At 36.0% G+C, this 26,053-nt stretch overlaps 3 protein-coding genes across 8 annotated transcripts; all 3 read right to left on the bottom strand.

The window, feature by feature from the left end:
- Positions 1–43: 43 nt before the first annotated feature.
- LOC107930363 (histone acetyltransferase HAC1) lies at positions 44–9,828 on the bottom strand. Of its 4 annotated transcripts, XM_041102604.1 has the most exons (18): positions 9,506–9,828; positions 8,779–9,207; positions 8,220–8,334; positions 7,915–8,053; positions 7,762–7,815; positions 7,188–7,688; positions 5,299–7,076; positions 4,845–5,141; positions 4,474–4,752; positions 3,636–3,764; positions 3,281–3,481; positions 3,059–3,201; positions 2,638–2,950; positions 2,332–2,471; positions 2,087–2,165; positions 1,576–1,968; positions 881–1,098; positions 44–765 (listed from the first exon to the last, which is right to left on the bottom strand). In XM_041102604.1, the coding sequence occupies exons 2-18, from the start codon at positions 9,000–9,002 to the stop codon at positions 651–653; spliced, it is 5,118 nt and encodes a 1,705-aa protein (XP_040958538.1). In that variant the 5' UTR covers positions 9,003–9,207; positions 9,506–9,828; the 3' UTR covers positions 44–650. The 4 variants fall into 4 exon arrangements, with proteins under 4 accessions (XP_040958538.1, XP_040958535.1, XP_040958536.1 ...); XM_041102601.1 differs by having other exon boundaries at positions 7,762–8,053; XM_041102602.1 differs by having other exon boundaries at positions 7,762–8,053; positions 8,779–9,137.
- Positions 9,829–10,516: 688 nt separating this feature from the next.
- Positions 10,517–18,279, bottom strand: LOC107930431 (uncharacterized). 3 transcript variants are annotated; one of them, XM_016862102.2, is made up of 13 exons: positions 17,995–18,279; positions 17,577–17,808; positions 16,487–16,616; positions 16,268–16,370; positions 15,384–15,507; positions 14,708–14,773; positions 14,302–14,340; positions 13,903–13,983; positions 13,772–13,819; positions 12,338–12,388; positions 12,173–12,241; positions 11,252–11,494; positions 10,517–10,974 (listed from the first exon to the last, which is right to left on the bottom strand). In XM_016862102.2, the coding sequence occupies exons 2-13, from the start codon at positions 17,730–17,732 to the stop codon at positions 10,723–10,725; spliced, it is 1,362 nt and encodes a 453-aa protein (XP_016717591.2). In that variant the 5' UTR covers positions 17,733–17,808; positions 17,995–18,279; the 3' UTR covers positions 10,517–10,722. The 3 variants fall into 3 exon arrangements, with proteins under 3 accessions (XP_016717591.2, XP_040958534.1, XP_040958533.1); XM_041102600.1 differs by having other exon boundaries at positions 17,577–17,768; positions 17,995–18,250; XM_041102599.1 differs by having other exon boundaries at positions 17,577–18,249.
- Positions 18,280–22,146: 3,867 nt separating this feature from the next.
- On the bottom strand, positions 22,147–25,955 carry LOC107930343 (tyrosine-sulfated glycopeptide receptor 1). The gene has a single exon (XM_041102598.1). The coding sequence runs from the start codon at positions 25,531–25,533 to the stop codon at positions 22,273–22,275; it is 3,261 nt and encodes a 1,086-aa protein (XP_040958532.1). The 5' UTR covers positions 25,534–25,955; the 3' UTR covers positions 22,147–22,272.
- Between the last annotated feature and the right edge of the window lie 98 nt (positions 25,956–26,053).

Genomic DNA, 26,053 nt, shown 5'->3' with positions numbered 1-26,053 from the left:
TCACTTTGAAATTTAAAAGATACTACAGAAGACAAGTAAATGGTAAAAGAAAAATGTTTACATTAGAATTACATAAATAAAATAAAATCAATATGACATATGAATTGCTGCTGGAGTTCTCCAAATGCTACTTATTTAAGAAGCAATTCTAAGACCAACAATGTTCAAAGGGGGAAAACAGCATAGAAAAAGGAAAAGACTTTTAAAACTCCCCCCCTCCCTCACATCCCCATGTAATTAGAAGAAAAGAAAAAAGTCAATAAAATACCAAATTAGAACAATTATAGTACACTAGCCACCCCACCTCCACCGGTACCAGTCCACAGATAAACTAAGATGCAAAATTAAAGAATCACCGACACGCATCACTACTTCAACTCCGACACAAGAGGGGAGGACCATTGTTACCAGCTGTTGCAGGCACACCACATCTCTCCAACAACTTCCCTTGCTGCCAGCTTCTCTTTTAAGGGAATTCAGTCATTCAAACAATTATTGCTCCCTTAATCAATCTGTTTTATCCTTAATTGTATGCCTATCCCCTTCCGAGCTTCTAGATGTGCCGGTTTTCCCCCCATCGCCACCTAGTTCGAATAAGTGAACCAGTGGAGTAGCATTTTCTTTTATCAAAACATATTTACAGTTTGGTTTTACCCGGAACTACCAGCAACCTCTGCAGCTCTCTGTCTCATCATCTCCATCACAGCAGCCCTTCGCCGTGAATCAGACTGTTGCTGAAGCCTCTTCAAATGGTCCTTAAGATCTCTGTATTAATTAACAAATTTAACGTTATCAGATTTAACTTTAAACCCATGAGCACAAACAGAGAAAGAAGCATAGCACATGACTCTTCAAGAAGGTTAGAGACTTGTGCGTGTACCTGCAACGCGGTACATGGCATTCGGATTCTTTGCATGCTCGTGCATGAAGTTGCAGTAGATACCACATTTTCTTACAAAGTACACAGCCACCAGAAGCACGTGTTTTGCATTGGATACCATGGCGGAAAAGCCCCTTCACTTTCCGACAATTTGGGTATTGGCAGTGCGCAGAACGACATTGTGATGCATGCACCAAAAGGTCAAGCATTTTCCTAAGCTGCAAAATGCCAAGAAACAATCATATTAGAATAACACATCTGGAATCAGCCATATTTGGACGCATACGGTCACACTTATTTTCCAACAATCTATTTGCCAAATCGGAAGGAAAAATAATATATATATATTCAGGTAACATAAATACTTCAATGCGAGTTAGCATTTAAAATATTGGATATTCAAGTGCAGAGGGCCAATAAAATCTCATAATATCCAATTAGAGAGTCGTTTAGTCAAACATTACCAGGCCTTTTAGGTTCAATAAGCCCCAAGTAAGAATAAAAAGGGGTCTTGATACAAGCTATCATCAGATATAAACCACTGCTGTTCTCTTAACTAATATAATATAGTATGCCATAAATACCACATGCATGCTTGTATGTTTAAATGGCATTTAGCCAATTAACCACACCCAACTAATCACTGCGAAGACAAAAAACAAATACAAAGTTCAAAAATTTTAAGTAAAAAATACCTGCAGAACCCGTAGTTGCCTAGCCTCTTTATTCTGTGCATCACGTTCAGCCATGGATGGATGGTTTGTTAACTTATGAGGATGATCAATACCCCCATCCCGTTGGAAACATGCATTGCACACATCAAAATCAGGGCAAACTTCACAGCGCCAGCCTTGACCAGTTTCAATGTCCAGATGACATACGTTACAGGTTGTCACAAATGCAGGAGCAGTTGGATTGTGAAGATGGTACAGGACCATCATCGAGGAATGTTTAGCCCGTCTTAGGGTATCATACTGATAATGATTCCCTTGACAAAGACTCAAAAATGCCTGCCTAGTATCAAAAAATTCACTCTCAAGAATTTCATCTTTATCCTTTGTATCAGTAGGTACATCAGTAATTTCAACCTGCACAATAACAATTTTCCAAAATAAAAAACCGAGTTAGAAAAAAATAAGACAGGTTTGCATAGCAACAAACAAAATACTGGAAGTAAAATTATGGTTAGTACCCTGAGAAACTTACAGGATAGAATACATGTTTTTCCCTCTGATTGATGGGATGTCTCTCTCTTTCTTCACGTTTCTGCTCTACTTCATAGCACCTGTGAAAGTATAAAGAAGAAGACGTTAGAACACAGTCCTAGTCAGAGGAAACAAGAATAGATGAAGATAGTAATGGGAGAAAAGACCAAAGACAGGAATTGCATCGATCAGGCTTCTAACCAGGGGAAAAGGAATACAACAACGCGAATAGGGTAGCAATCTTACTTATCACAAATTTGAAAGTTTTTGCACTGGTTGCAGACCCAGCGGGTTCCAGATACCATTAGAATACAACAATGACTGCAACAATGCTGCAAGTGAACCATGATAAAATCCTCCTTCATCGGGGAAATGGTCTCACCAAGCTGAAGTGAATCAAGAAAAGAGAAAAGGAAAAGCATAAAATAACCAATTAAATCCTTGGATCATTACAAGAAAAATCCAAGATAGAAAGAATGGTAATTTATCACATCTAGTAGCTTTGAACAGGAGCAAAACAAGAGCTAAAAGATTAGGAAGAAAAGAAATTACTTTATGCATCAGTAGCAGATCTTTGGAGGCGTTAGCAGAGAGATCAGACTGACCAGAGGCTTTTAAAGCCCTTTTTGTTATGGTCTTTTTCGTTGTTCCTTTTCGGTTCAGCTTTCTGCCATCTTCTTCTTGACGAAGTTGATTGATTAGATCTTCGGCAGCCCCAGGCCAGTAATCACCATCAAAATATGGCAGCCTAGCAGCTGTCACCTTGGCCTTACATTCACCAGCGTATACAAAGAAATGATCATATAAATTAGTAAGATCAACTACAATTTTTTCCTTGGCAGCTTTCCTTAACATCGATAAATACCTGAAACAGCATCACACATACTAGGGAGATTATTCGACCGTGTCATATAACTTCAGATGCAGATTAAGGAATTAAGAAGAGAAATTTCTTGAATACTATTTGCATTACCATTCTCGCAATTTATCTGATTTAGGTGTCTTTTGAATTTCTGGATGACAATACAAGATATAATCTTCACCCTTTAGTGGAGGGCAAGCCCATATATAGCAACTTGTAAAACCACGCTTCTTGCAGTATTCAAGGTATCCAATCTGGAAAATAAAGGATTAGAATCCGATACCACAGACAATGATCTCAATTAAATAGAATTCAGGAGAAGCTTAGACTTACAAGAATTTCATGGTAAACAAATGTACGGAGGGCCTCTCCAGTAACTGCTTTAACCTCAGGCCGGAAATACTTGACTGAATCTAGGTATGACAGATAAACACGGCGCTGATTTGGGAATGCACATTCTGATCCAAATTCTTGAACATACATGCCAAACAAGCATACTTCTACCCCTTCTATCTTCTGAAACAACAAAACTACCTGAAAGAGAAAATAATAAATTATTAGCATTTAATAATTAGAATTTAAGTGCCAATCCAAACATACAAGCATGGATTACACTTTATCAATCCCAACAAGAGAAAGCACACAGACAGAAAAGCATGTGTTTAAGCTTAATCTATACCCTTCACACCTTTGATTTATATGGAAATTCTGGTGGGTAGTTCTCTTCTTGAAAAATTTCAAGAAACCGTGGCTTCACTTCCAGCTTTTTGTCAACTGATGAAACAACTCTAACTACAAGTGCCTCAGCCCCAGGAACCTGGAAATATCGATGAAGCAACAAATGAGCTTATTACCTACAGCAGCAGAACTCCATGTAGAGGACTAGCATGTGACTTCAAAAGAATGAAAAAGAAATCAACAGGAATGCCAAGAAGAAACTCCATAATATAAGCCAAAGGAATCTGAAATTTAAACCCCATCCTATGATTGATAAGCTTTGGAAATATCAATGAGAAAAGAACAAAAAAAGAAACCAAGAATACCAAGAAGAAATTCCATATACAGAAAATGGTTAACTGGCCCAAGCCAAAGGAATGGGAAGTTTATGCTAAGTCATATGAATGATAAGCTTTGGAGCTAAATGACCTATAACTAGATAAAATGGGTAGCAAATATTAAACACCAATCAAAGCCACTGGTCTTCAAACATAAATTAGGACAGATACAACTACTCCAATCTTCAATGTTCTCCTCAGCATAAACAAACTCACTCCAAGCAACATGCTCAATCACAAGCAAAAGGGCTTTAACTTAGATATCCCTACAGTTTTTGTTACTTCAATACATAACCAGAAACAAGGAAACTTACTTGAATATTACTTTTCGTTCTTACTTTTGTTTTTCTTGTGTATGTGTGCACAATTTTGTAACATATCAAACATCTTTCAGCAACAAAAAAGTCAAAAAGGACAAACATGTGTAACATAGAATCAACCGTCAGCAAGAGATCATGATCCATTAATCACCTCATCATAACTTTTTCCTTGAACCCTTGCCCTCTCTAGTCTTTCCTGTTTCAGTCTCCTAAATAATCGCTGCTCTATGTGGTCACTAAGGATTGTTCTTGGCAAATCTTTGGCCCCAAGGACAGCACTCTGAGGTAAGGGCTTGCGCTCTCCTCTTTCGACCTCGGTAATATAGCAATTGGGGCAAGTATATTCAGCTTGCCCGCCGTCATTCCTTCGACCATTAAATAAAGCACAAATTTGATGCTGCCAAGCCTCACATTTGTCACATTGAACCCACTGCACAATTTTATGAAGACAGAAAAATGAAAACACAACTTCTAGGGATGATCATGAAAGATAATTGCACAAAATGTAAGCATTCTACAGACCCATTCTTCAGTCTCTTCATCATTCTTCTTCTTCTCAAGCCTTCCTTTTGGAATGGCAGTTCCATCAACAATAATGGTATCTCCACGAGCCTCATTATGACATGGAATACAAAAGTAATGTCGTGTATCGCCAGCTCCCATTGTGTAGTACATTGCATTCCGCTTAATGCGAGCACCACAAGTGCTACAATAAATAGGTGGTGGTTCAAAAGTAAGTTTCTCAACTGCACATAATTGACAGGAGTTCTCACTCATTGAGTGCTCCATTGCTTGGTTCTTTTCAGCCTTTGATTTACTCTGAAAAAAGAAAAGAACTATCCTCAATACATTTTTTGTCACCAAGTCCAGTTTCTGCTTTCGAAAGCTAGCACATATTACCTCCTATGATTTATCAATGATCTACATACAAAAAATAAAGCTTCAAACAAAGCATTACACCACAAATGAAGTGTACCTGGCCAACCCATTGTCTGAGACCTTTAATATGCTCCCTAACTTGCTCAGGGGTGAACAATTCAGTCAATGATACCCCCTTTATTTTTGGTTTCCCAGACTTAGTTCCAGATGCATTTTCAGAAGACTGTGCTGTATTTTCTTGATCAGCAAAGTCAGGCTCCTTCTCAATCTTAACATTTTCTTGCTTAGGCAGGCCAGAAAATTCATCACATGTAATAGGTTTTCCATCAGCCTTTGGTTTGCAAATGTCATCTCCATCATCCTTCATCTCAATAACAGCAGGACTACCTTTAGCAGAACTCAATGGGACTTCCGCCTTTACTTCCGTAGGCTCAGGTTTAACTTGCATACACCTGTCACCATGTTCGTAATCTTGGTGTTTGATATCTTTAGATATATGAGGTTCAGTAACAGCAGAACCTGATACTGCAGGACCTTCACTTTCAGCTATGGCAGACCGAGAAAAATGCTCTATCTTCATGCGTTTTAGTGAAGGTTGTATGTCAACAGAAGTATCAATTGCTGTAGTTGTAGAAGTCGTTCTAGCTGAAACATCTCCAGAATCATATGTTCTAGTAGACCTACTACTCAAAGGTGGCAAACCAGAAGTGGAGTTTAGACAAGCACGGGCCTTTTGAGACTGCACATAATTGTTAACAGGAACACAAACAGGGCAAGCTATATTTGTACAAGTCTTGTGATGACAAATCAATATCTTGGAGTGATGGCAACGAGGATACGAGCATCGAGATGACTGACACATATCCATATGACTCAACAACTTTCGGACAGTAAAACAATTACCATCACACTTTCCCTCGGAGGCTTTACACCTACGAGCATGACGCAAAAACAAAAGCCACCTCACTTGATTTCTGAACTGCCGATCATGGCTCCCATTTCCAGATCTAGAGATGGAAACCCTTGAATTTGATTGATCCAATGAGCTTCTAGGAACAACCATTGGACTAATAGTAGATGCATCTGCAGATAAATTGTTACGCTGAGCTTCATCCTGCACGGATATTCTCTGGCGGAAATCCTCTTGGACATTCTGCTCATGTGACATATCCCCAGGCATTTGAACCTGAACTTGAGAATGAGGGTGCCACTGACTCCGCACAGCTGATTCCAGCTGGGATCCAGCTGAAAGTTTATAATCATTATGAGACTCTGAATCCAGTTGATGTTGATGCAGTATCTGTGGCATTTGTTGAGAATTCTGTGGCAGCGACAAATGCATATCCTGCTGACTAGAGAGCTCTTCCGTATGGTTCTTCTGCAACTCAGGCTGAAATTGCTCAGAAGGTTGTTGATGTAAAATCTCATCATGGTGTTCCAATCCAGATTCATGCTTAACTTGACTGCCTATATCAGATATCAGCTGAGACGGACTATAACCACTATTGCTCAGCAAATTCTGATGCTGCAGGTTTTGCTGCTTCTGCTGATGTTGTGAAACCTTCTGTTGTTGGAACTGATGGGGCTGCTGCTGAAATTGTTGATTAGACTGAAGGATATTATCTATTGAAGAAATGGGAATTTGGAAATTCATCTTTTCAAGCTGATCCAGGGACTGAGGCTTCAGATGGGCAGCCGATTGCACACTATGTAAATTCGACTGGTTGCTTATCAAAGAAGAATTTGTTCTGGACATAGACTGCAAATTAACTGGGTTGAAATTCTGAGAGTTGGCCATTGATCCAACAGATGTTACAGTACCATACACATTTCCAGAACCAAAAGAATCGGCATTGTTCATACCATATCCATCACCTGAGGAAAAGAATTGTTTTCTATGAGACAACTTGTATATCCAATAACTACATATTCACATTCATTATTACTAGGAAATATAGGGGCAGAGAGACGAAGTCAATATGCTACCTTGCACTAAGGGTCGCTGATGTTGATCAAAGTGTTGTTGCAAAGGTTTAGATGAATTAGTATAAGGTGTTGCAGTCTGATATCCCCCAGAAGCCCCCAGTTCATTAACAATTTGCATATTGTTTCCCATCATCCCTAATGCACCACTTAGTGACCCATTAGGAAACCCAAAATTTTTCGGCTGCAAGCCAGACCTGATGCCACTGCCCATTTGGCTACCAATGGTCTGCAAAATAAGACTGTTTTGACCACCAATGTGTTGCTTCTGCTGCTGTGGCTGAGAGACCATAGTTGAATCAACAGTTGAAAGCCCACCAACATTATTAGGAGGTTGATTATTCATGTAAGACTGATTATTAATGCTACTGTTATTGTTATTACTATTAAATCCTGGAGTGGGAATCATTTGGCTAGTCATTCTTGGGACACCAATTGATGACATCCCACCAGAAGCAATGGGAAAATTTGCAGGCGACTGTTGATACCCATTAGATATATTTCCTACAAAAAGTACCATTCAGTTAGCATCAGCAGGAAATGCTATTTAACTTTAAAAGATAAGGTTCAGATTCACCTTCAGATCTACTGAAAGAGCCACTACTCATGCCACCAGTTGGCAACAGATTTCCTGCATTCACAGTTGTAGGAGCTATGCTAGCATTGACAGCAATCATAGAAGTATCTATAGAAGATGTAACCATGCTAGGATTGCCACTGTGCGACATACCCGGGGTCGGTATCATGGTACCAACTGCTGCTGATGCCGAATTAACAAGCTGTGGATGTCGTTGGTTGTGTACATTTCTGCTACCCTTTATTAGAATCTGTAAACGTTGCTCTAAAGTATTCAAATTTGCATAGTCCTCCTAGAAAAACAATTTCAAGCATTAGAAATAGAGGGGAAAGAAGGTTGTAGCATAAAAATCATCAAAAGAATGCAAAGTAATGTGCTTCTATAGCATGGAAGAAAATAAAGAAATGAGAAAAATAAATGAGGAAAAATAAAGGAAGAATACAACTAAACTAATTAACCTTTGTACGAGCGATCTTAAATAGACCTTCTTCCAACCGTCTCGCAAAATCCCGAAACTTCATCATTGATGCTTCAGTAATAGGATGCTGGTTCCGCAATTTTAGAATCTCAGTGCTGACAGAAATGAGATTGGTAGTAGTAGCATTAGGTATCAATAGTGATCTCTATACATACATACAATAACAAGACAATTCTAAGACGGAATTGCCTAATCTCTATATATAGATTGATCAAAGAAGAAACTACCTAGCGATAATGATTATATAAGAATCAATGACAGCGAAGATGATTATCTAAGACTCAGCATCTAGCTGTACACAAGCATCACAAACATGCACAATTGTACATGCAAACACACATGCATACAGAAAAGAAAATGATGGAATGAAATAAGCAAAAAAGCTTCAGTTCATGCTAAATAGCATTCAGACAGTATAAGTCAGCATCTAATGCACCTTCTATTCCAAATTACTCTATATAAAGTTTAAATTAAATCAATCAGCAGATGCAGACATTTCATAAAACAAGGTAAACAATACTACTTATAGAAAATCTTACATCTTTCCTCGCATAAATTCACGTATTCTCATGAGGTCCGTGTCCATATTCAACATATTATGAGGACCTCCAGTGCCAACAACACCAGAAACACCCACACCTCCAGCAACACCTAAATTCTGCATCTGGGAAGGCTGGAGAGGGTTCCCATTTTGCTGGGGCAATCCCCCTTGATTAGGTACCTGTCCTGATATCTGTCCTGACATATGTGCCTGCACATTCATTTCTATGCTTATTCCTTCTTCGTTTTTTCCTTGTTTTAGTAAGAACCACAACTAGAAACAACTACATAACTTATTCCACACTCTTGCCGTACAATACAACCATCCACCACCACTCATGCTTCCTTCTTTGTTTCCCTTGTTAAATTATCACTTCAAATACATCAGTGTCACGGCATTCTCTATATATTATGCACCCTGCTTATATCTTTGAGGAAAATTGAATAAATTAACTCATAATCCAATGATTAAAGCTCAAATGCAAAAAATTTAATTGTTTAACAAATCGAAACCAGAATTCACTAAATTGGATGGAATTATGGGAATTACGATCAATGAAGCAAGAAAAAACCCAATTTGAAATTCAAAGATAAAACAGGATCCTAATTAGTGAATTTAATTAGTGAATTTAACACAAAGAAAATCAATAACCCTAAGATAATAAATGAAAAGAACATTACTTTCCTAAATCATTGAAGGAGATAATGAAAACCCTAAAAACAAACCTGAAGAAAAAATGAAAAAATGAAAGCAGAAACAAAAGTAGCTTCGATCGGAGCTTCGAGACTTCCTATAGTAAGACGGCGATCGGGAAATAGAAAAGGCAAGAGAAAGGAGTCGGCGAAACACTGCAAGAATCACACGTGCGAAGGGAAATTGACACGAGCGTACGTTGCCAAGAGACAGTATGAGACGGAGACGAGAAGAAACGACGAAGAAAAGGGGGCGAATCGAATTAAATTTCCAGGGATTGGGGTTTGCAAATAGAGGGCTTCAATTTGGGGATTTTGTGGGTCTGTTTTTTTTTTTGTTAATTTTTAATTTTTACACTCTGGGAAAAATATAAATATTAAGTAAATATTTATTCGATAAACGATGATTTTCTTTTTAATTTTGTTTTGGCCTTGGGACTTCTCCTTTTCGATCTTTAAGTTTTTTAATAGTAAATATTCCCTTAATAACGTTGCAAATCTCATAATGGACTTAACAATTCTTTTTCTTCACTTACAAAATGGAGAAAATAATTAAAATTTATCACGGAGTTTTTTAATTTAAAATAATAAAAATAACTTTTTTAAAAAAACCTAAGTTTCATAGTAGTAAATCTTATTTTGATATTATTGAAATGCCAATAAAATTAGTTTAACTTTTTAAATACATATATAGGTAATTATTTCGATAAAATATTTAAATGAAAAGTTAAGAGTGTATTGTTTGATTTTCCGCTTGTTTTCTTTGTTGTGTCCATCAATGAAGCCAAATATGGATACTTGAAGAGACCAGGCAACACGTGATATAGGAGATAAGGCAAACAAGTGTAATATATGAACTTTTAGCGGAAAAGAGATGTTATCCCGCAATACATAGCTCCAAATGTATGTGCCAAACATGTATTATTAAAAAATGAATAGTCCGGGTAATAGGACATAGAAGATGTGCAAATATATGAAGATTCAGTAAAACATACGACGACATTGGCAGATATTTATGAAAAATAAGAGCTTTAGGCAGAAAGGGAAAAGAAATGGATACATAGATGTATCGCCACTGCCGGCGGAAAAACACCGAAAGGCAGGGCTCAAAGAACATTCAACAACCTAACCATCTTTGCTCAGTCCCACTGTATATCAATACAACAAATAAAATATCTATTGAATTTTCTTTACAGTGGAATCTGCCAGATAAGGCAGCCAAGGACCAAGCAAAAAAAAAAAAAACCAAATTAGTTATATGATGAAGGCCGCGGCTTCCGCGGAATGTAAAATGAGTTACTGTAATCGATTGGTGTATGCATGAGAGGATTCCATCTGTCAAACACAATTCGGCCCCCACGCCCCATTCTTCCATGAAATTTATAAGGTGGTGTAGAGGCACCATTTTTTGTTGAAGTATCAGATGGGGGTACAATGTTTGCAGCTGCCAGCTTATCCGGAACTAGTGGTTTTGTGAACAACAAAACTGGCTCAAGAGGATCCTGCATTAACCATACCGAAAAGAAAACCAGAGAGACAACCCACACTTGGAAACATGAGACTGTAACTTATGATCGAGTTAAATAAAGGCTTATACGAAATGCATATCTAAAATATAGTCAAGCCCAGCACGAAAGTCAGAAAACCAAGTCTACAAGCATCTGTTCTAGAATGTCTACTTAAATGGTTATGATATGACAATGCAAAATTGAGCAATTTTGTTTGGGAATTGCATGATGGAGTACGAAAAAGAGAGCATGTCAATTTGATGAGACATACCAGTTTATGGAGCCATCCATGCAACAAATGTCGCCGCCGGAACTCTTGCTTAACACTTGCAGTAGGAGCCATGCCTACATTAGAATCTGTTAGAGGTGGATTCTGAACTGCAGCAGGTCGTGCACGTGGACGGCTGTTTGCAAGGTCATCCGAGTCCATAAACTCATCTTCACTAGAAGCAAACTTGCTAGATATTGGTGGAAATCCAGGAAGCGTAATATCTTCGAGGAGTTCAGTTTCGTGCTGAAAATTCATTAAGAATCCAAAGCCATCCAAAATCAATTTTCAATTATATTAAATTGCATTTTCTAGAGCACATTAAAATTTATTTTAAAAAGGATCAAAACCTACACAATGAACAGATGCATTGCAGTAAGACGCCACCGATCCTTTTTTAAACAATGGAAGCATCAGAAGTTAAGAGACTAGTCACTGGGAGAACTTTTTATTGAGAAAAAATGGCATATGGCAATGGAAATCTCTTCGAAAAACCGATCTCTTTCAAAAGGTACCAACAGAGCCTAAAACATGGGAGACTACCTGTGCTATCCTATAATTAAGGATATTCTCATAGAGGCTCAACATCGTCAGGCAGATTTATTACAAATTTCATCCTATTTTAATGTTATTTTCCCTCTATTTAGGTCAAAATAGAGGCTTCGGACGACAATCTTCATGTTTACCAGAACAACAGACCCAACAATTTAAATATTCCATTCACTATCCATTGGTTTAAATTATTTCAAATAGATTAAAGACAATTAAAATCCAGGCATCTTACAAACAACATTTTGAATAATAAATAATAATTATCATCGGTTATTGCTTAAATGCTTACAAAAGATTAAAGTCGATTAAAACGCAATCCTGGAAACTATAAGAGAAAAGAGAAGCAAATAATAAAATAAATAGTAAGTATACCTTGTACTTCATTTGGATCCTCTGAAGACTAACTTCACATTCCAGAACATCTCTCTTCTTCTCTTCTCTCTGCATTCAATCACAACTCAAGGCATTATTGCTTCAGATGCATACATAAGACTTTATTAGCAACCAATATGCCTGAAATTGACTGAGGATGAGCACCTTAATCAAAGCCTCAAGTAAGGTCTTGGCTTGATCTAGGTTGCGCCTGACCTGAGAGAAGTCAGGTACAAAAGGAAAAATTAATTTGAAAAACGATTGACGATAAAAAATGCATGAATACAATAAAAAAGAGAGTAGAATATTTAAAGTCCAAAACAATGTTAAGAGTAGCATATTTACAGTCCAAAACAATGTCAAAATAAAAACAAACATATTACGGGCTTGAATTGACTCGAGCATATTTCCGAATTACTCTTACTTTTGTCTACATGTTCAAGAATAGAAATTAAAAGTAAAAACAGATTTGAGTTCAACACTTGCAGGTGCTTAACACTTTCTACTGATGTAGAAAAACTTGTGGATAACCAAAAATTAAAAAAAATTCCATCCTTTCTAATGGCCTTCAAAGAAATGCAATACATGAAACTATGTTTTTGCATGATGCAAGATCTAAGCAGTCGCAAAGCTAGGAGTATAGTTAACACGGGAGGGGGAGGGGCTTGAAGGGTGCATATATATTATGGAAATAAAGATTAAAAAGTAAATTAATTGTTACCAAAAACTTATTAAATATTCTCATTTAACTTTAATAAATATATTTAAAAATATAAAAATAAAATTTTAATATAGAAAAAGTTTCAAAGGTCTTGAGCTAGATTGAGTTTTGAACAAGCTTTTTTTTTTTTTTTTTTTTGCGATTCAAGCTTGGCTTGATTCAAAAATAAATTAGTATGAAAATATTAAATTTAAACATCATAGATGACATTGATATTGTGAACTATATCTAAATTTCTTATAATCAAATAAAATATCAACTTTTGCCCATCGTAATTAATGTTGTAGCATATGTAAAGTTCTAATAGGATTAAAATTTTAAGGTTAAAAAAATTATTTTTGTAACTAAAACAATAAAAATAAATATAGAATTATTTCATATTACAAAAGAAAAAATAAAGATTACATACAATAAAAGAAAGTAAAATACAAAGTTTATATTAGATATTGTAATGATTTAACTCTCTTTTTTCTCTCTTATGAACATATAATGAAAAATATTAAAGCAGTAACTAACGAAAAGGTAACAGGGATAATTAAGCTAATAAAAAGAATAGGTTTAAATTAAATGTGTGACTAAATTTACTATATCAAATTACAATATTTATAAAAATTAAAAATTTGGAGCGGCCAAGGCTTAATTTTACCATTAGTTTCTATAACAATACAATTCGAATATAAGATTCATAAATATCTTTGTTGCGGGGAGGGCCGGGGTCCCTCCAGCCCCTGTGGATTTGCCCCGGCTCTAAGCTAAGTAAGACAATAACTTTGCTGACCATGAAAGTATTATTTCACATAAAGTTCTCATGAATGTACACTGAAATGGACAGTAATTATGTTCAAAAATTAAAAGAAATGGACAGTAATTGTTCTCACCTGGCGAAGCTTTTCAAACGACTGCACATTGTTTTCCCTCCTTTGCATCTAAACGAAAGATGGCACAAACTTCAGGTATTTAAAGTACAAAAAACCATATCTAAGGTTTACAACCAAAGTGGAAAACAAACCCTTCTTGTGTGAAGTCTGTGAGCTTTTTCCCTTGGCCTAAAGACATTGTAGGGGTTGTTATCATTAACTGGTGGAGGAGGCTGCACCACAAGGGAAAAGAATATAAATGCTACTTTCATTAACCAATCTGTATTGTATGGTTGAAACATCATTTTATGTTTATATATTGTGTATGTAAATAATTATATTTATCCAATATAAAAATAGATTTGAGGTATTTATTTCTTTAAATGTGTATGATTAAATCAAAATTAAAGTTTCAAGTATACATTTGAACCATAATCAGAGTTTCACGTGTATAACTGCACCAAACTAAAGTTCATATATACATAAAAAATGAATATATGTTGCATGTATTCATGGAACAATCATCATATGGTATAAGCGATAAAGCCAACCTGCAAGCGGCGTAAAATAGGCTTCTGCCACCGTTCACGCTGAAACAAGAAAAGAAAAAGACAGAAACACAAAAATATTCTTGTTATTACATAAACAATAATTCAAGAAGTCATCACAAGCACTCCAGGAGTACAAGGCAAGCTATCATATTAGGATAACAATTCAAATTATGTAACAGTCACATTTTGCATGGACATAGAAGCTGCACAGTACAAATTATTTTCATCAAAATAATGGCACCTCCTCCACTAATATCAGAGTAAGCAATCTAGCTTCTCAAGCCAAATTTTAATTAGTTATTTAGATACTTCTGAACACCATGAAAATCCAAGCAGGCTTCATTCACAAAGATTCTGAATCTCGTACAAGTCCTTAAAACATCCAGATATGACATTTGTTCCTTACCTTTTCTTTCCAATAATTATAAACCGCCTGAAAGACTCCATATTTGATGGATTGAGATTGCAAGGCCTAGCAATTAAAGCAAACCAGGAAAATTAGATTAAGCATAAGGTTACATTTCACTCCAAATGATTCAACAAATTAGATTATTGATTAAAATAACAAATCCAGAGGCAAGAAAAATAAACATGTTACTAAATAAGATTTAGCATTTGGAGGTAAGAAATAGGGTAAGAGTTTAACATCTTAAGTGCAATAATATCTCTTTATCTTGCATCAAAGTTTTTAAGACGAACGAAAGTAGGGAAGTCAGAATTACAGAAAGAAACGAAAAGACACAAAATAGATTCTAGGGCTTCAAACCAGCTGGTCTTGGAAATAATATATAAACATATAACGGTAGACTCTAGGGCATCAACCATCATTACATCAGAGGACAGATAACTCTATTAAGAGAAACATATGAGTCATTTTTACACTAATTGAATAGTAATTTTTATAAAGGTCATTGAACCTATAATTAGATGAACATTTTAAGTTGAAGGAAACTGTTAAAGTTGACATTATCCATGGTGTGATATGCATAGATATGAAATGTAAAAAAAAAGAAAGAAAGAAAGAAAGAAAGAAGAAAAACATCAACTTGGAGAGCATCTGCATGATCAAAACCAATATTCACCTCAATAGCAGCATCCATCGTCAACAACACAGGAATTGGTGAAACAAGAGTAGGTGTTATAACTCCAGCTCTTTCACGAGCTTTATGATCCAACACCTCCAACTTAAAAAGAAGACTCTCCAACCTGCATTATAAAGCAGAACTGCAGAAGTGATTATGCAGTTACGCAAGTAACACACTTGAACTGATTTGAGCTTGTATAAAATATGATAACATTTAGGGTGGATCTGCCAAAGACCATGAGAACGCTTGTCCTCTGTCTGGGTTCCATCTAATAGCACTATCATTTTTGAAAATATAACAAGTTAGTAAATAGGCTCTTGTTGGCTACAAAGAAATTACGCTTGCTTCAAGCAGGTATAGGCATATATGATTAAAGTGACAAAAACAAACAAACACCGTCAAAATACACATGCATGCTAAGGAGCTGATAGATATTTATTGTTCATAAAATGGTTCAAGCAAGTGAATACGCAATCTCTGATACAAAAAAGCTAGATTCATGCGACTAAAACAACACCAAGTATAAAAATCCACAGAAGCCCACAGAAATAAGATCCCTTACAAATTTTAAATCGCATAAAACAAATTCTGAGAACTTTTTTAGAGGTTCATAGATTGAAATAAGATCAGCTACATAAGCTTCTTTATGCTCACATTCAGACAGTTGTAACAGTCTAGAACGCTGCCCACTATCTTCAAACTCAAGGGTAAAGAAAAGAAGGCAAAAGAAAAGAGAGCAAATTAAATAATCTTAATAGAAATATCAGGTGAATAACTGAAAAAAGAAAAAGAAAGGAATTTCTGAAGGAACAATGTATTACTCAAACACGTCTACTTGAACAGAAAAAATGCAATAGTATAATCAAGATTTAAGTAATTACTTTTCAGGTGCAAGAATCTTCTTATCTTTGTTGTAGTCTTGAAGCCAATCTTCATCCTCATTATCTAGATCGTACTCAACAAACTCTCCAATCTCAGCCCGGGCTGCAAATAATAGAACAGAGTTTCAGAATGCTAATACCAACAGAATTATCACTATAAAATAACCATCCAAATTAGCTTTTAAGTCTCAATAAAGGAATCTATCTGGTTCCACAAACCTCCCCTTGCTCGTAAATAGGATGTGGGTTGAAAGAACGTGCGAGAATAATCTCTTTCATAAGTATCCACAACAACAAACTGAGGTGTAGGTATTTCAGGAGCCAGTTTCTTGGTAGCAAGTGGTTGCACCTAAAAAAATTACATCTACTTCAATAAACAAATATTTTACTATCACAAAGGGCCTCTAGGAGAACTAATAACCTAGAAGCATAGATACATGTGAAATTACAAATAGCACAAGTCATCCTTAAGAAGTCTGCTCATTAGCATGCTGTTATTAAAAATTGCCCAAAGTCATACATCTATGGGAACACTTTTGGTTGGTTGAAATAATATATCATTCAGTAAAACAAGTTGTGTACCCAATTCTCTGGGATAGACACCTTTAGCAATACAAGTTATACTTCCAATTAATCTAATTCCATCGTCTTTGCACACATTCCTTGAGACCATACATCTACCTATAAACTTATTAAATTCCTTGAGATTTGGTCAGTAGGTACTTTTTCTGCTTGCTTTTTTCTTTCAGAAGCAAAACAATAAAATTGCATGTTTGGAAGAAATGCAAAAAATACTTTTGAAGGATTATATTTATTACTTTCTAGATAGCAAAATGTATAGTTCTACTATATAAACCGATTATTTCACAATTACAGTAACATATTACTTTCTTGTCCATTTCAAAATTGATCATGAATTGTTCTTTACCTTCTGCTTTTGCCTTCTAGCAACTTTTTAAGAAGTAAATATCAAGTAGCAAAAGCATCAACCAAAAAAGCCAGAGCCTTCAAGTAAGGTGCCAAGTCATACTAAAGTTCTAGAACAAAAATATCCTCAACTGTTGCAAAGCCCTAATTTCTATTAGCAAACTATGTTTATATGCAAATGCAAATGTCATAATTTAAAACCAAATTCCATTCGCATAAGTAATAATTTAAAACCCCTTGATTTTGCTTCACTTTAAGATTACAAATTGCAAGTGAATTTGAAGTATGAAATCAAATTATTCAACAAAAATAGCCTTAAAGGATAATGCCAAGTCACAGTGAAGTTTTTGAGCTATGAAAAGCAAGGGAGTGAAAAGGGTACCTCGGGTTCAACTTCGGCAGCAGCAAGACGGAGCATTTGAGAGTTGCGAGTAGCGGAAGTTGGAGTGTCATCGTCTTCAAAGTCTTTGACTGACTTAACAATCGGTAGCTTTTTGTGTATGTCCAATGGGCGTGGCCTAAACGATAGCCTACTCATTTTTTGTTCTTCCTTTTTCTTTCACCTCACAGCGCACTCTCAATCGATTCAGTTATCCCACATCGAAACCAACACACTAATTAAAAAGATAACAAAGCGAAAATCCACTTAACAATTCAAATTCAAAACAAGAAAAGGGGGAAATTTAGCACTTGCATTTTCATGCACTGGTTCATACTGAAAGCAAACGAAACTGTAGGCAGAGCAATCATTGGTAACAACGGAATTGAGCAACAGGAGATTGAAAAATGGAGAGGCTTACATTGACAAGGGAGAGGTGAAACGGGAGATTTCTAGGGTTTCGTTGCTGCTGCTGGGGCAGGGATCCTGAAATCTCTTAGATTGTTTGTAGTAAACAAAAATACCATACAATAAAAGGAAACGGAAACGAATTCGATTTGAGAACAAAAATTTGGGGATTAGGGATTTGTTTTGATTGGAATTTAGAATTTTTAACGTAAAAATGGCACTGGCTAGGGTTTCATATATTGAGTTTTTTTAGCAGAAAAGAGAAATAAAAATAAATAAATATTTTTTAAAATTTGATGGGTTGGAAGTTGGAAGACTTGAAAGGGAAAGAAGGAGATAGGTCGAATTGCTTGTAGATGGCTGTTGTTTGGGCCATTTAATCTTTTGGGACTGATAATAGCCCATGCCCAATTTAGCCTTCCGATTTATGTTTTTATTTTATTATCCATTTGTTGTTTTAATTAATGCCTATCCAAATTTATGTTCTTTTATCTGTATACATTACACCTAAAGTTGCTAAACTATTAGTAAATTTGCATTTTGATTACTCAATTTTAAAATGTTATAAAATATTCATTGAATTATTCAAATTTTTCATTTAAGTTACTAAACTATTCAAAAGTTTTTGTTAATTTTTTTAGTCTGGCTAGTGAGCTTTAAGTGACAATTTGATAATCAGTACAATGGATCAATATACATCGACAAGTAGAAGAATATATCTTAGATCCAAGTCGATCTGACGGTTAGTGTTGAAAATCGAAGAATAAAATTGTTTGAATTTTGGTTCATAAACTTGATGTTCAAAGTTATTTTATGAAAAATTTTGAACGGTAAAAAAGAAGAGAAATGAGAGATTTTGATTGGTGCAGTCAGTGCGAATGGAGAATGTCATACAACAACGACTTTAGCAGTCTAATAACTTAATAAAAACTTTAGAATAGTTTAGTAACTATTTTGTAACTTTTTTAAGTTGAATGTCCAAAATGTAAACATACTAACAATTAGTGACTTTTGATGTAATTTACCCTAATAATTCATGTACATTCACTCTCTTATATTATTTTTCATATTCCACAATTCTATTTGACATTTGATTATGACATGCACATAAAAAAAACACAAGGGTAAACTATACTAGTAGCTACTCAATTATTAGTATTTTTGGGTCACTTAATGATGAAAATTTACAAAATGGATACCCAATTATTAATAAATTTTATTATTGGTTGTCCAACTATGAAATTTTACAAATAGGTCACCTAATTATTTAATTTTGTCCTTTTTGGTTACTAGTTGACTAATAGTGGCAACTATAAAAATCGACATAACACTTTAACCTTCAACATTTATACATGGTTTCAATTTAGTATTGATTCTAAAAATCTAACCCTCAACATTTATACATTGGGTAATTTGGTCATTTTTGTAGTTTTTTTTCTTTGTGACCTTTTCACTTAAAAAGTTAAAAAAATCTATGAGCTAAATTTGATTGAAAATATTCAAAAAATAGAAACACCCAAAAATCAAAGATAATAAATTTCATCATTTCTCAGTCTTTTAAAATTAGCTCTCGATGTCAGAAAGAAAAGTAAAATTGCAAAAAGGACCAAATTACACAATATATAAATGTTGAAGGTTAAAATTTTTAGAATAAAAACTAAATTGACTTAATTTTTAAATGTTGAGGGTTAAATTTACTATTGCGAAAATTTTAAAAGCTGTTACCGTTAGACCTCCGGCCTCCAGTGAACAAAAAGACAAAATTGAATAGTTAGGTAACTATTTTATAATTTTTTATAGTTAGGTAACCAAAAAGGAAATTTACAAATAGTTAGATGACCAGCGGTGTAGTTTACCCTTGTATTTTTTTGGACCGTATTTTAATTAATTTTCTATTAGGACTAACAGAGAGTTAAAAGAATATTGGGGCTAGCGGCCCATGGACACCAAAGCCAGACTCGAGATTTTATATTTTGTTTTTCTACGAATGGAAAATTTTGGCGCTTAAGATGGGATGGGAGTTTCGATTCGTACTAAGCAGGGCAGCTTAAAACGCCGAAGCTGATTCTTTTTTGCCATTCGTTCGTTCGCTCGCTCAATCATTCATTTTGTTTTTCTATTGCAGGTGACAATTTAGTGATTTACATCACAAGCCTGTTGCAAGTTTAAGGGAAGAAATAAGAAAGCTGCTCCATACTTCTCGTAAAAACTTCGTTATGGTAATCTTGCTGGTGTTTTTTTTTTTGGATGGATATAAATTGTTTTTTGTATATCTGTGTATTGTCTCTTTTATCTTGTTGGTTTCGTGTGAAATTTGGTTTATGTTTTGATTGAAATTGGAGACGACTTTTGATTATTTATTTGAATTAATGAAGCAATGATTAATCCATCGAGGAAGAGAAAACATGGGTTTCTTATGAAAAATAAAGTCAAGATAAATCTTGGAGGACCTTTGAACATGTTTTGCCCGATTTAGGTGTGGTTTGGATGGTGTTTGAAGAAATTTCTAAGTTCTAATTGTCTGGTGTTGGTGGTTTCGCTATCTAATTTCCTAAGTGTTTTTGGAGTTCCATTTTCTTTTTGTAATGCTTTTTCTTTACTTCCCATTTTGCATTCCACATGTTTGATAAATTAACAAAAGAAAAAGATCATTTCCTATACCATTGAAGTTTTTAAAACTTATTTTTCAACTCCATTTTTCTATTACAGAAATGGGCTTTCTGTCAAAAAGAAAATTACCCATTTCTTTGTTTCTCTGGAAGTTAGCAAGTAACATAACTTTGATAGTTTATGTGATGAAAAATCCCGTTAGAGTATTTAGGATTATGCTAAAGGTCTTATGTTTTTCAAAAGTATATATATAAACGGGTCTTTTACCTGTTGGACAGGTTTTTGACCAATTCAACTTTTGCACGGTTCTTACATGACTTATAACCGTGTCTAAAACCTAATCTTAAGTCAGTGTAAGATAGGTGGAAACAGTGGAATTTAAATGAAATCAGAGATCTTAGACATTATAATGTATGCATGTGAATATTCATTTGTGTATACATACACTTAATATATATTAAAATTCTAGAGGTGCAACTTTATTAATGCTAGTGATTCTTGCATCATATTTAATGATGTATCTTGTTAAATTACATGATATTTTAGCAATGTATGGTAGGATTATGCTGTTAGGTTAAGTTTATCTTTTCTGATTCAATATCAAAATAAAAAAAAGGAAAGATAATTCATCTAAAGAGGAAATTTAAAATTGGACCTCTAGAAGTTCTTTAGCTTTCTATTCGTGACATTTTTCATCCGAATTCTGTTAATTTATTCAAATTGTTAAGTTTGGTTTAAATGGACTGCCTGACATATCTGCAATTGAATTTGCTGTTTATGACTTATTTCCTTAAATATAGATGTTTTCAATGTTAGCCTTATTACTTATAGCTAAGGAGTAAGGACCTTGTTTACGGAATTTGTTTTGAGTATTGATTGTGATGAAATGCTTGAGGTTGGAAGATAGAAAATATGCAAAAAAAGCAGCTCCTCATATGTTCTTTCAGCTGGGAAACAGAGTTCTAAAGATTGGACAAATCGTTCTAAAAGATGTCAGAACTCGGAACATAGCAGACATTTGTAAGTGTGATTTAAGTTTCATTTATTAGAGATGATCACTATGCACATACTAATTTTGCTTATACTACTTGTTTCACTGTTGAAGTTAGGACTAAGATTTCAAATGAACAAATATCCCCTGATATTTGGTATTGTGGCAAGGATTATGCTTAAAAGATAAACATTTATGCTGTCTTTGTAGTTTAATTTATTTGTTCTTGTGAAAATAATATACACAGTGTAACCTGCTACCATTAGCTAGATGTGTTTTTACTGCTCATAAAATAATCTGTGATGGTCTAATACTGGCTTGCATTTGTGTGGTAGATATCTGAGTGATACTACAAAAATGAACTCACTTTAATGGAAACTTTTAAAAGCTTATGTTCACTAGCCAAAAACCAGATGGTGTTTGCTTTGTAGATGCCGCAGCTAAGAAACTATCTTTCTTTTAACATACGGAAGACTAATTACCTATCTGACAAAAGGTTACAGTTGCGACCCTGGAACTATAGTCTCTACTTAATTGCGATTTCTTCTTTTTGTACAGCTGAAGTATTATGATTGGGTAAATTTTATTTACACAATTAAAAATAAAAAAAGCAAAAGTATGCATAAACTGATTCAGACATTTTGTGCAGGTATACGTATCTGTTTCGTAAAAAGCAATGAACAGCACTTTTCACGAATCTTTATTTTGGTTTCTATTGATTGTTCCAACACCCTTGAGCCACTCAACAACTTCCTGGATAGTTGGCCTCTTGAAAGGATTCTGGTTGATGCACAGGCAGGCCACATCCAACACCTGCAGCATCTCTTCATCAGAACCTTTTCCTTTCAGGAGTGGATCAAAGACTTCATCTTGCTTGCCCTCGCTCCTCAATCTCTGCACCCAGGAAACCAACTCTCTTGATGTTTTTGGCCTAGACATATCAACAGGCCTTTTGCCAGTGAGCAGCTCAAGCATGACAACCCCAAAACTGTACACATCCCCTCTCAAAGTGGCTACCCATGCTTGCCCATATTCTGGAGGAATATAACCCAAAGTACCAACAAGCTCAGTTGTAACATGAGTGTGATAAGGAAGAATCAGTCGTGACAATCCAAAATCTGCAACATGTGCCTCAAACTTGTCATCAAGAAGGATATTGCTCGATTTGATGTCTCGGTGAACAATGTGTGGCTCACATATCTGATGCATGTAAGCCAGTCCGTTACTTGCTCCCCTAGCAATCTTCAGTCGAGTTTGCCAATCTAACTGGGATGGACCATTCTCTTTCTCATGTAACCAGTAGTCTAAACTTCCATTCTCCATATAGGAATATATTAATAGCCGAAACCCTTCGTGTACACAATAACCTTGCAGGGACACCAGGTTTTCATGTTGAGCTGTTGATAGTGCTTCTACCTCAGCTTTGAATTCCCTCTCCATCAGGCCGAAATCTCCCGAGAGCTTCTTAACTGCAAGTTTGGTCCCATCTGCTAATATTGCTTTGTAAACCAAACCAAAACCCCCGCAGCCAATGATGTTTTCTTGGTTGAAATTGTCAGTTGCTTTCAGGAGTTCAAATATGGTGAGATCCTTGACTTCGTTGGTTTTGTTTGGGAACAGCATAACAAGGCTAGCATCCTTGTCAGTCTGCGGATGAACTCCAGAATATGAGTTGCAGGAAAGTGTATCTAGTTCAATCTTGTCGGTGTCTCCTCCTGGAATAATCCTTCTCTTGGACAGTATCCACAATGCTAGAACAGTAATAACCAAACCAGTACCAGAACAGATTCCAAGTACAAGCCCAATGATAAGTTTTGTGTTTAAGCGTTTTGGCAGAGTGGGAGAATGAGCAGCTCCCGGTGCATTGGGGCAAATGCGCTGCACAATTGAACCACATAGACCTGGGTTCCCTTCAAAACTGGAGCTGGTAAAAGTATCAAACTGACCTCCAGATGGTATTGGTCCCTGAAGATTGTTATATGCCACACTGAATGAAGACAAAAAGTACAGACCTCTTAATGATTCAGGAATTTGGCCAGAAAGCCGATTGCCAGACAGATCCAACTTTTCCAAGTTTGTGAGATTTGATAATTGTTCTGGAATACTGCCAGAAAAGTCATTCTGGCTGAGATCTAACACATGAAGAAATCTCAATTGGCCAATCGCCTCAGGGATGTTGCCACTGAGGTTGTTGTTTCTCAGATAAATAGCCGGTGGAAGGCTGGAGAGCTGGTTATACAGCTGCTGACTGGTGGCATTATTAGGCATAACAAACACTGGGAGCTCCAGGTAACTTCTATCTACTTGATTATTGGACTCTTGCGTTGCCAGTGCCCACAGGCTTGTTAGTTCCTTGGGGAACTCTCCTGATATTAAGTTAGCAGACAAGTCTATGTAAAAAAGGTTTGGTAGGCTGCCCAACCAACTAGGAATTAAACCACTGATTCTATTTTGGGACAGGTCTAGCACCTCTAGATTCTTCAGCTTAGCTAGCCATTTGGGGACTTGACCAGTGAAGTTGCAACCTCCTAGGGCCAAAATCTGAAGATTTTGAAAGCCTTCTCCTATTATATTTTCATCATTGGGTATTGCTTCATTCATGAAGTTCTTAGTGAGGATGAGAGTAGTAAGGTTCTTGACTTCCTTCAAAATCCTTATTGCCCCGGTAATATTGGTTAGTTTATTAGTAGAAATTGAAAGGAATGATAAAGATCGCAGAGCAAGTATGGCCGGTGATATCTGTCCCTCTAGCTGGTTACTAGCCAATCTTACAGCAGTTAATGACTTGCAAGAATAAAGACTTAAAGGCAAGGTACCTGTAAAGTTATTGTTGCCAAGATCAAGAGTGTTAAGGCGTTGCAGGGTGGAGAAATTGAAGGCTGAGAGGTCTCCTTCTAGATGGTTAACCCGCAAGTTCAAAGTGACAAGATTGGTGCAGCTCATGAGAGATGGTGGCAGATAACCAGTGAAGTTGTTGATGTGAAGCAGCAGCTGTTCCAACTTGGAAAGCTGGCCTATGTCTTTCGGGATGGGGCCTTCAAATTCATTGGAAAAAAGTTCAAGGATGGTGAGCTTGTCGAGTTGGACAATGGCATCTCGGATCCCCCCAGAAAAGTGATTGAGCGGTAAGGATAGTTGCTCGAGTGAGCTAACACTGTAAATATCAGCAGGAAGTGTCCCGGACAGATTATTAAAACCTGCACGAAAGATCTGCAGCTTGGAACACTTGTCAAGTCCAGTGGGAATTTTGCCATCAAGTTTGTTGTAAGACAAATCCAAGATTGTGAGGGAAGTATTGATGCAGATCCAGGACGGAACCTGGCCTGTTAAGGTATTGTTGCTCACATTGAAAATAGTCAAATTCAGGGCTGCTTGAAGAACAGAATTGGACCGGATGGTCCCTGAGAAGTGGTTGCTGGATAAATCCAGAGTCTGGATAGGGCTGAGGCTGTTGTTATCATCTGAAATGAAATCCAGAGGCAGTTCCCCATAGAGACTGTTGTAGCTGAGATCAAGAACTTGAAGGTGATTGAGGGAAGAAAAAAACCCAGAGGGGAGAAATCCAGTGAACCGATTATGGGAAAAATTAAGACGGGTTAAAAGTGTGAGGTTTAAAAGAGATGTTGACAGATGACCAGTAAGGCCTCTAGAGGGTAGCCACAGCTGACTGACTCGACCAGAATCTGGACCATCACAAGCTACTCCTTCCCAGAAGCAACAATCTGTAGTGGTAGACCAATTCAAGGGAGATGAAGATGGCGCTGTTATGTTGGACTGAAAGGCCAAGAGAAAAACCCTATCGTTTTGATCACAGGCTGCTTGAGAAGGAGAGACAAAGAAGAAAGACTGTAAAAGTAATAAAAGAAGATTCAGGAGCAAATGAAGCATGGAAAAAGCTGTTGGTCTTGAAGCTGAAGCACCTCGAGAGGTCTCTTTGTCATCAATCATCATAGGAAACAAGAAAGAAGAAGAACAAGAAGAAGACGTATGGAAGAGAAAAAGTTGCCCAAGTACATCATTATTTGGTCTTGCTTAAGCTTGTACAAGATGGAAGTTTGCAGTAAACATCGCATTGACCTCAGCTACAGAAAGAGAAAGAGTGCATTTCCTGAGTGACGTTTTAGTTGTTTATTATAATTATATTATATTGTTATAATGGTCAGTTTTAACAAGAAAAAAGAGAAACAACAAAGACAAAAAGAAGGCAAAGGGGCTTTGTTGGGGTGTTATTATTGTTTATGATGAAAAATAAGAATTCCCAGTGAAGCGTTTACTTTTGGGGCGGCTAGCACTGGATTGTGCCATTTTGGTGGTGGTGGTGGTGGTGGTGGACTTTTTCCAAGATGATGATTGATTGATGACCAATGGCTCAAAGCGTGTGGGTAAGTCTTTACATCTGTATATTTGTATCATCTCTTTTTATCGTATAATTATAAGTTTATATATTAATAATTCGTACTATATAAATTTT

This window comes from Gossypium hirsutum, chromosome D10, assembly GCF_007990345.1.
Source record: "Gossypium hirsutum isolate 1008001.06 chromosome D10, Gossypium_hirsutum_v2.1, whole genome shotgun sequence".
Taxonomy (NCBI): domain Eukaryota; kingdom Viridiplantae; phylum Streptophyta; class Magnoliopsida; order Malvales; family Malvaceae; genus Gossypium; species Gossypium hirsutum.
This window is presented reverse-complemented; position numbering and strand designations above follow the sequence as displayed.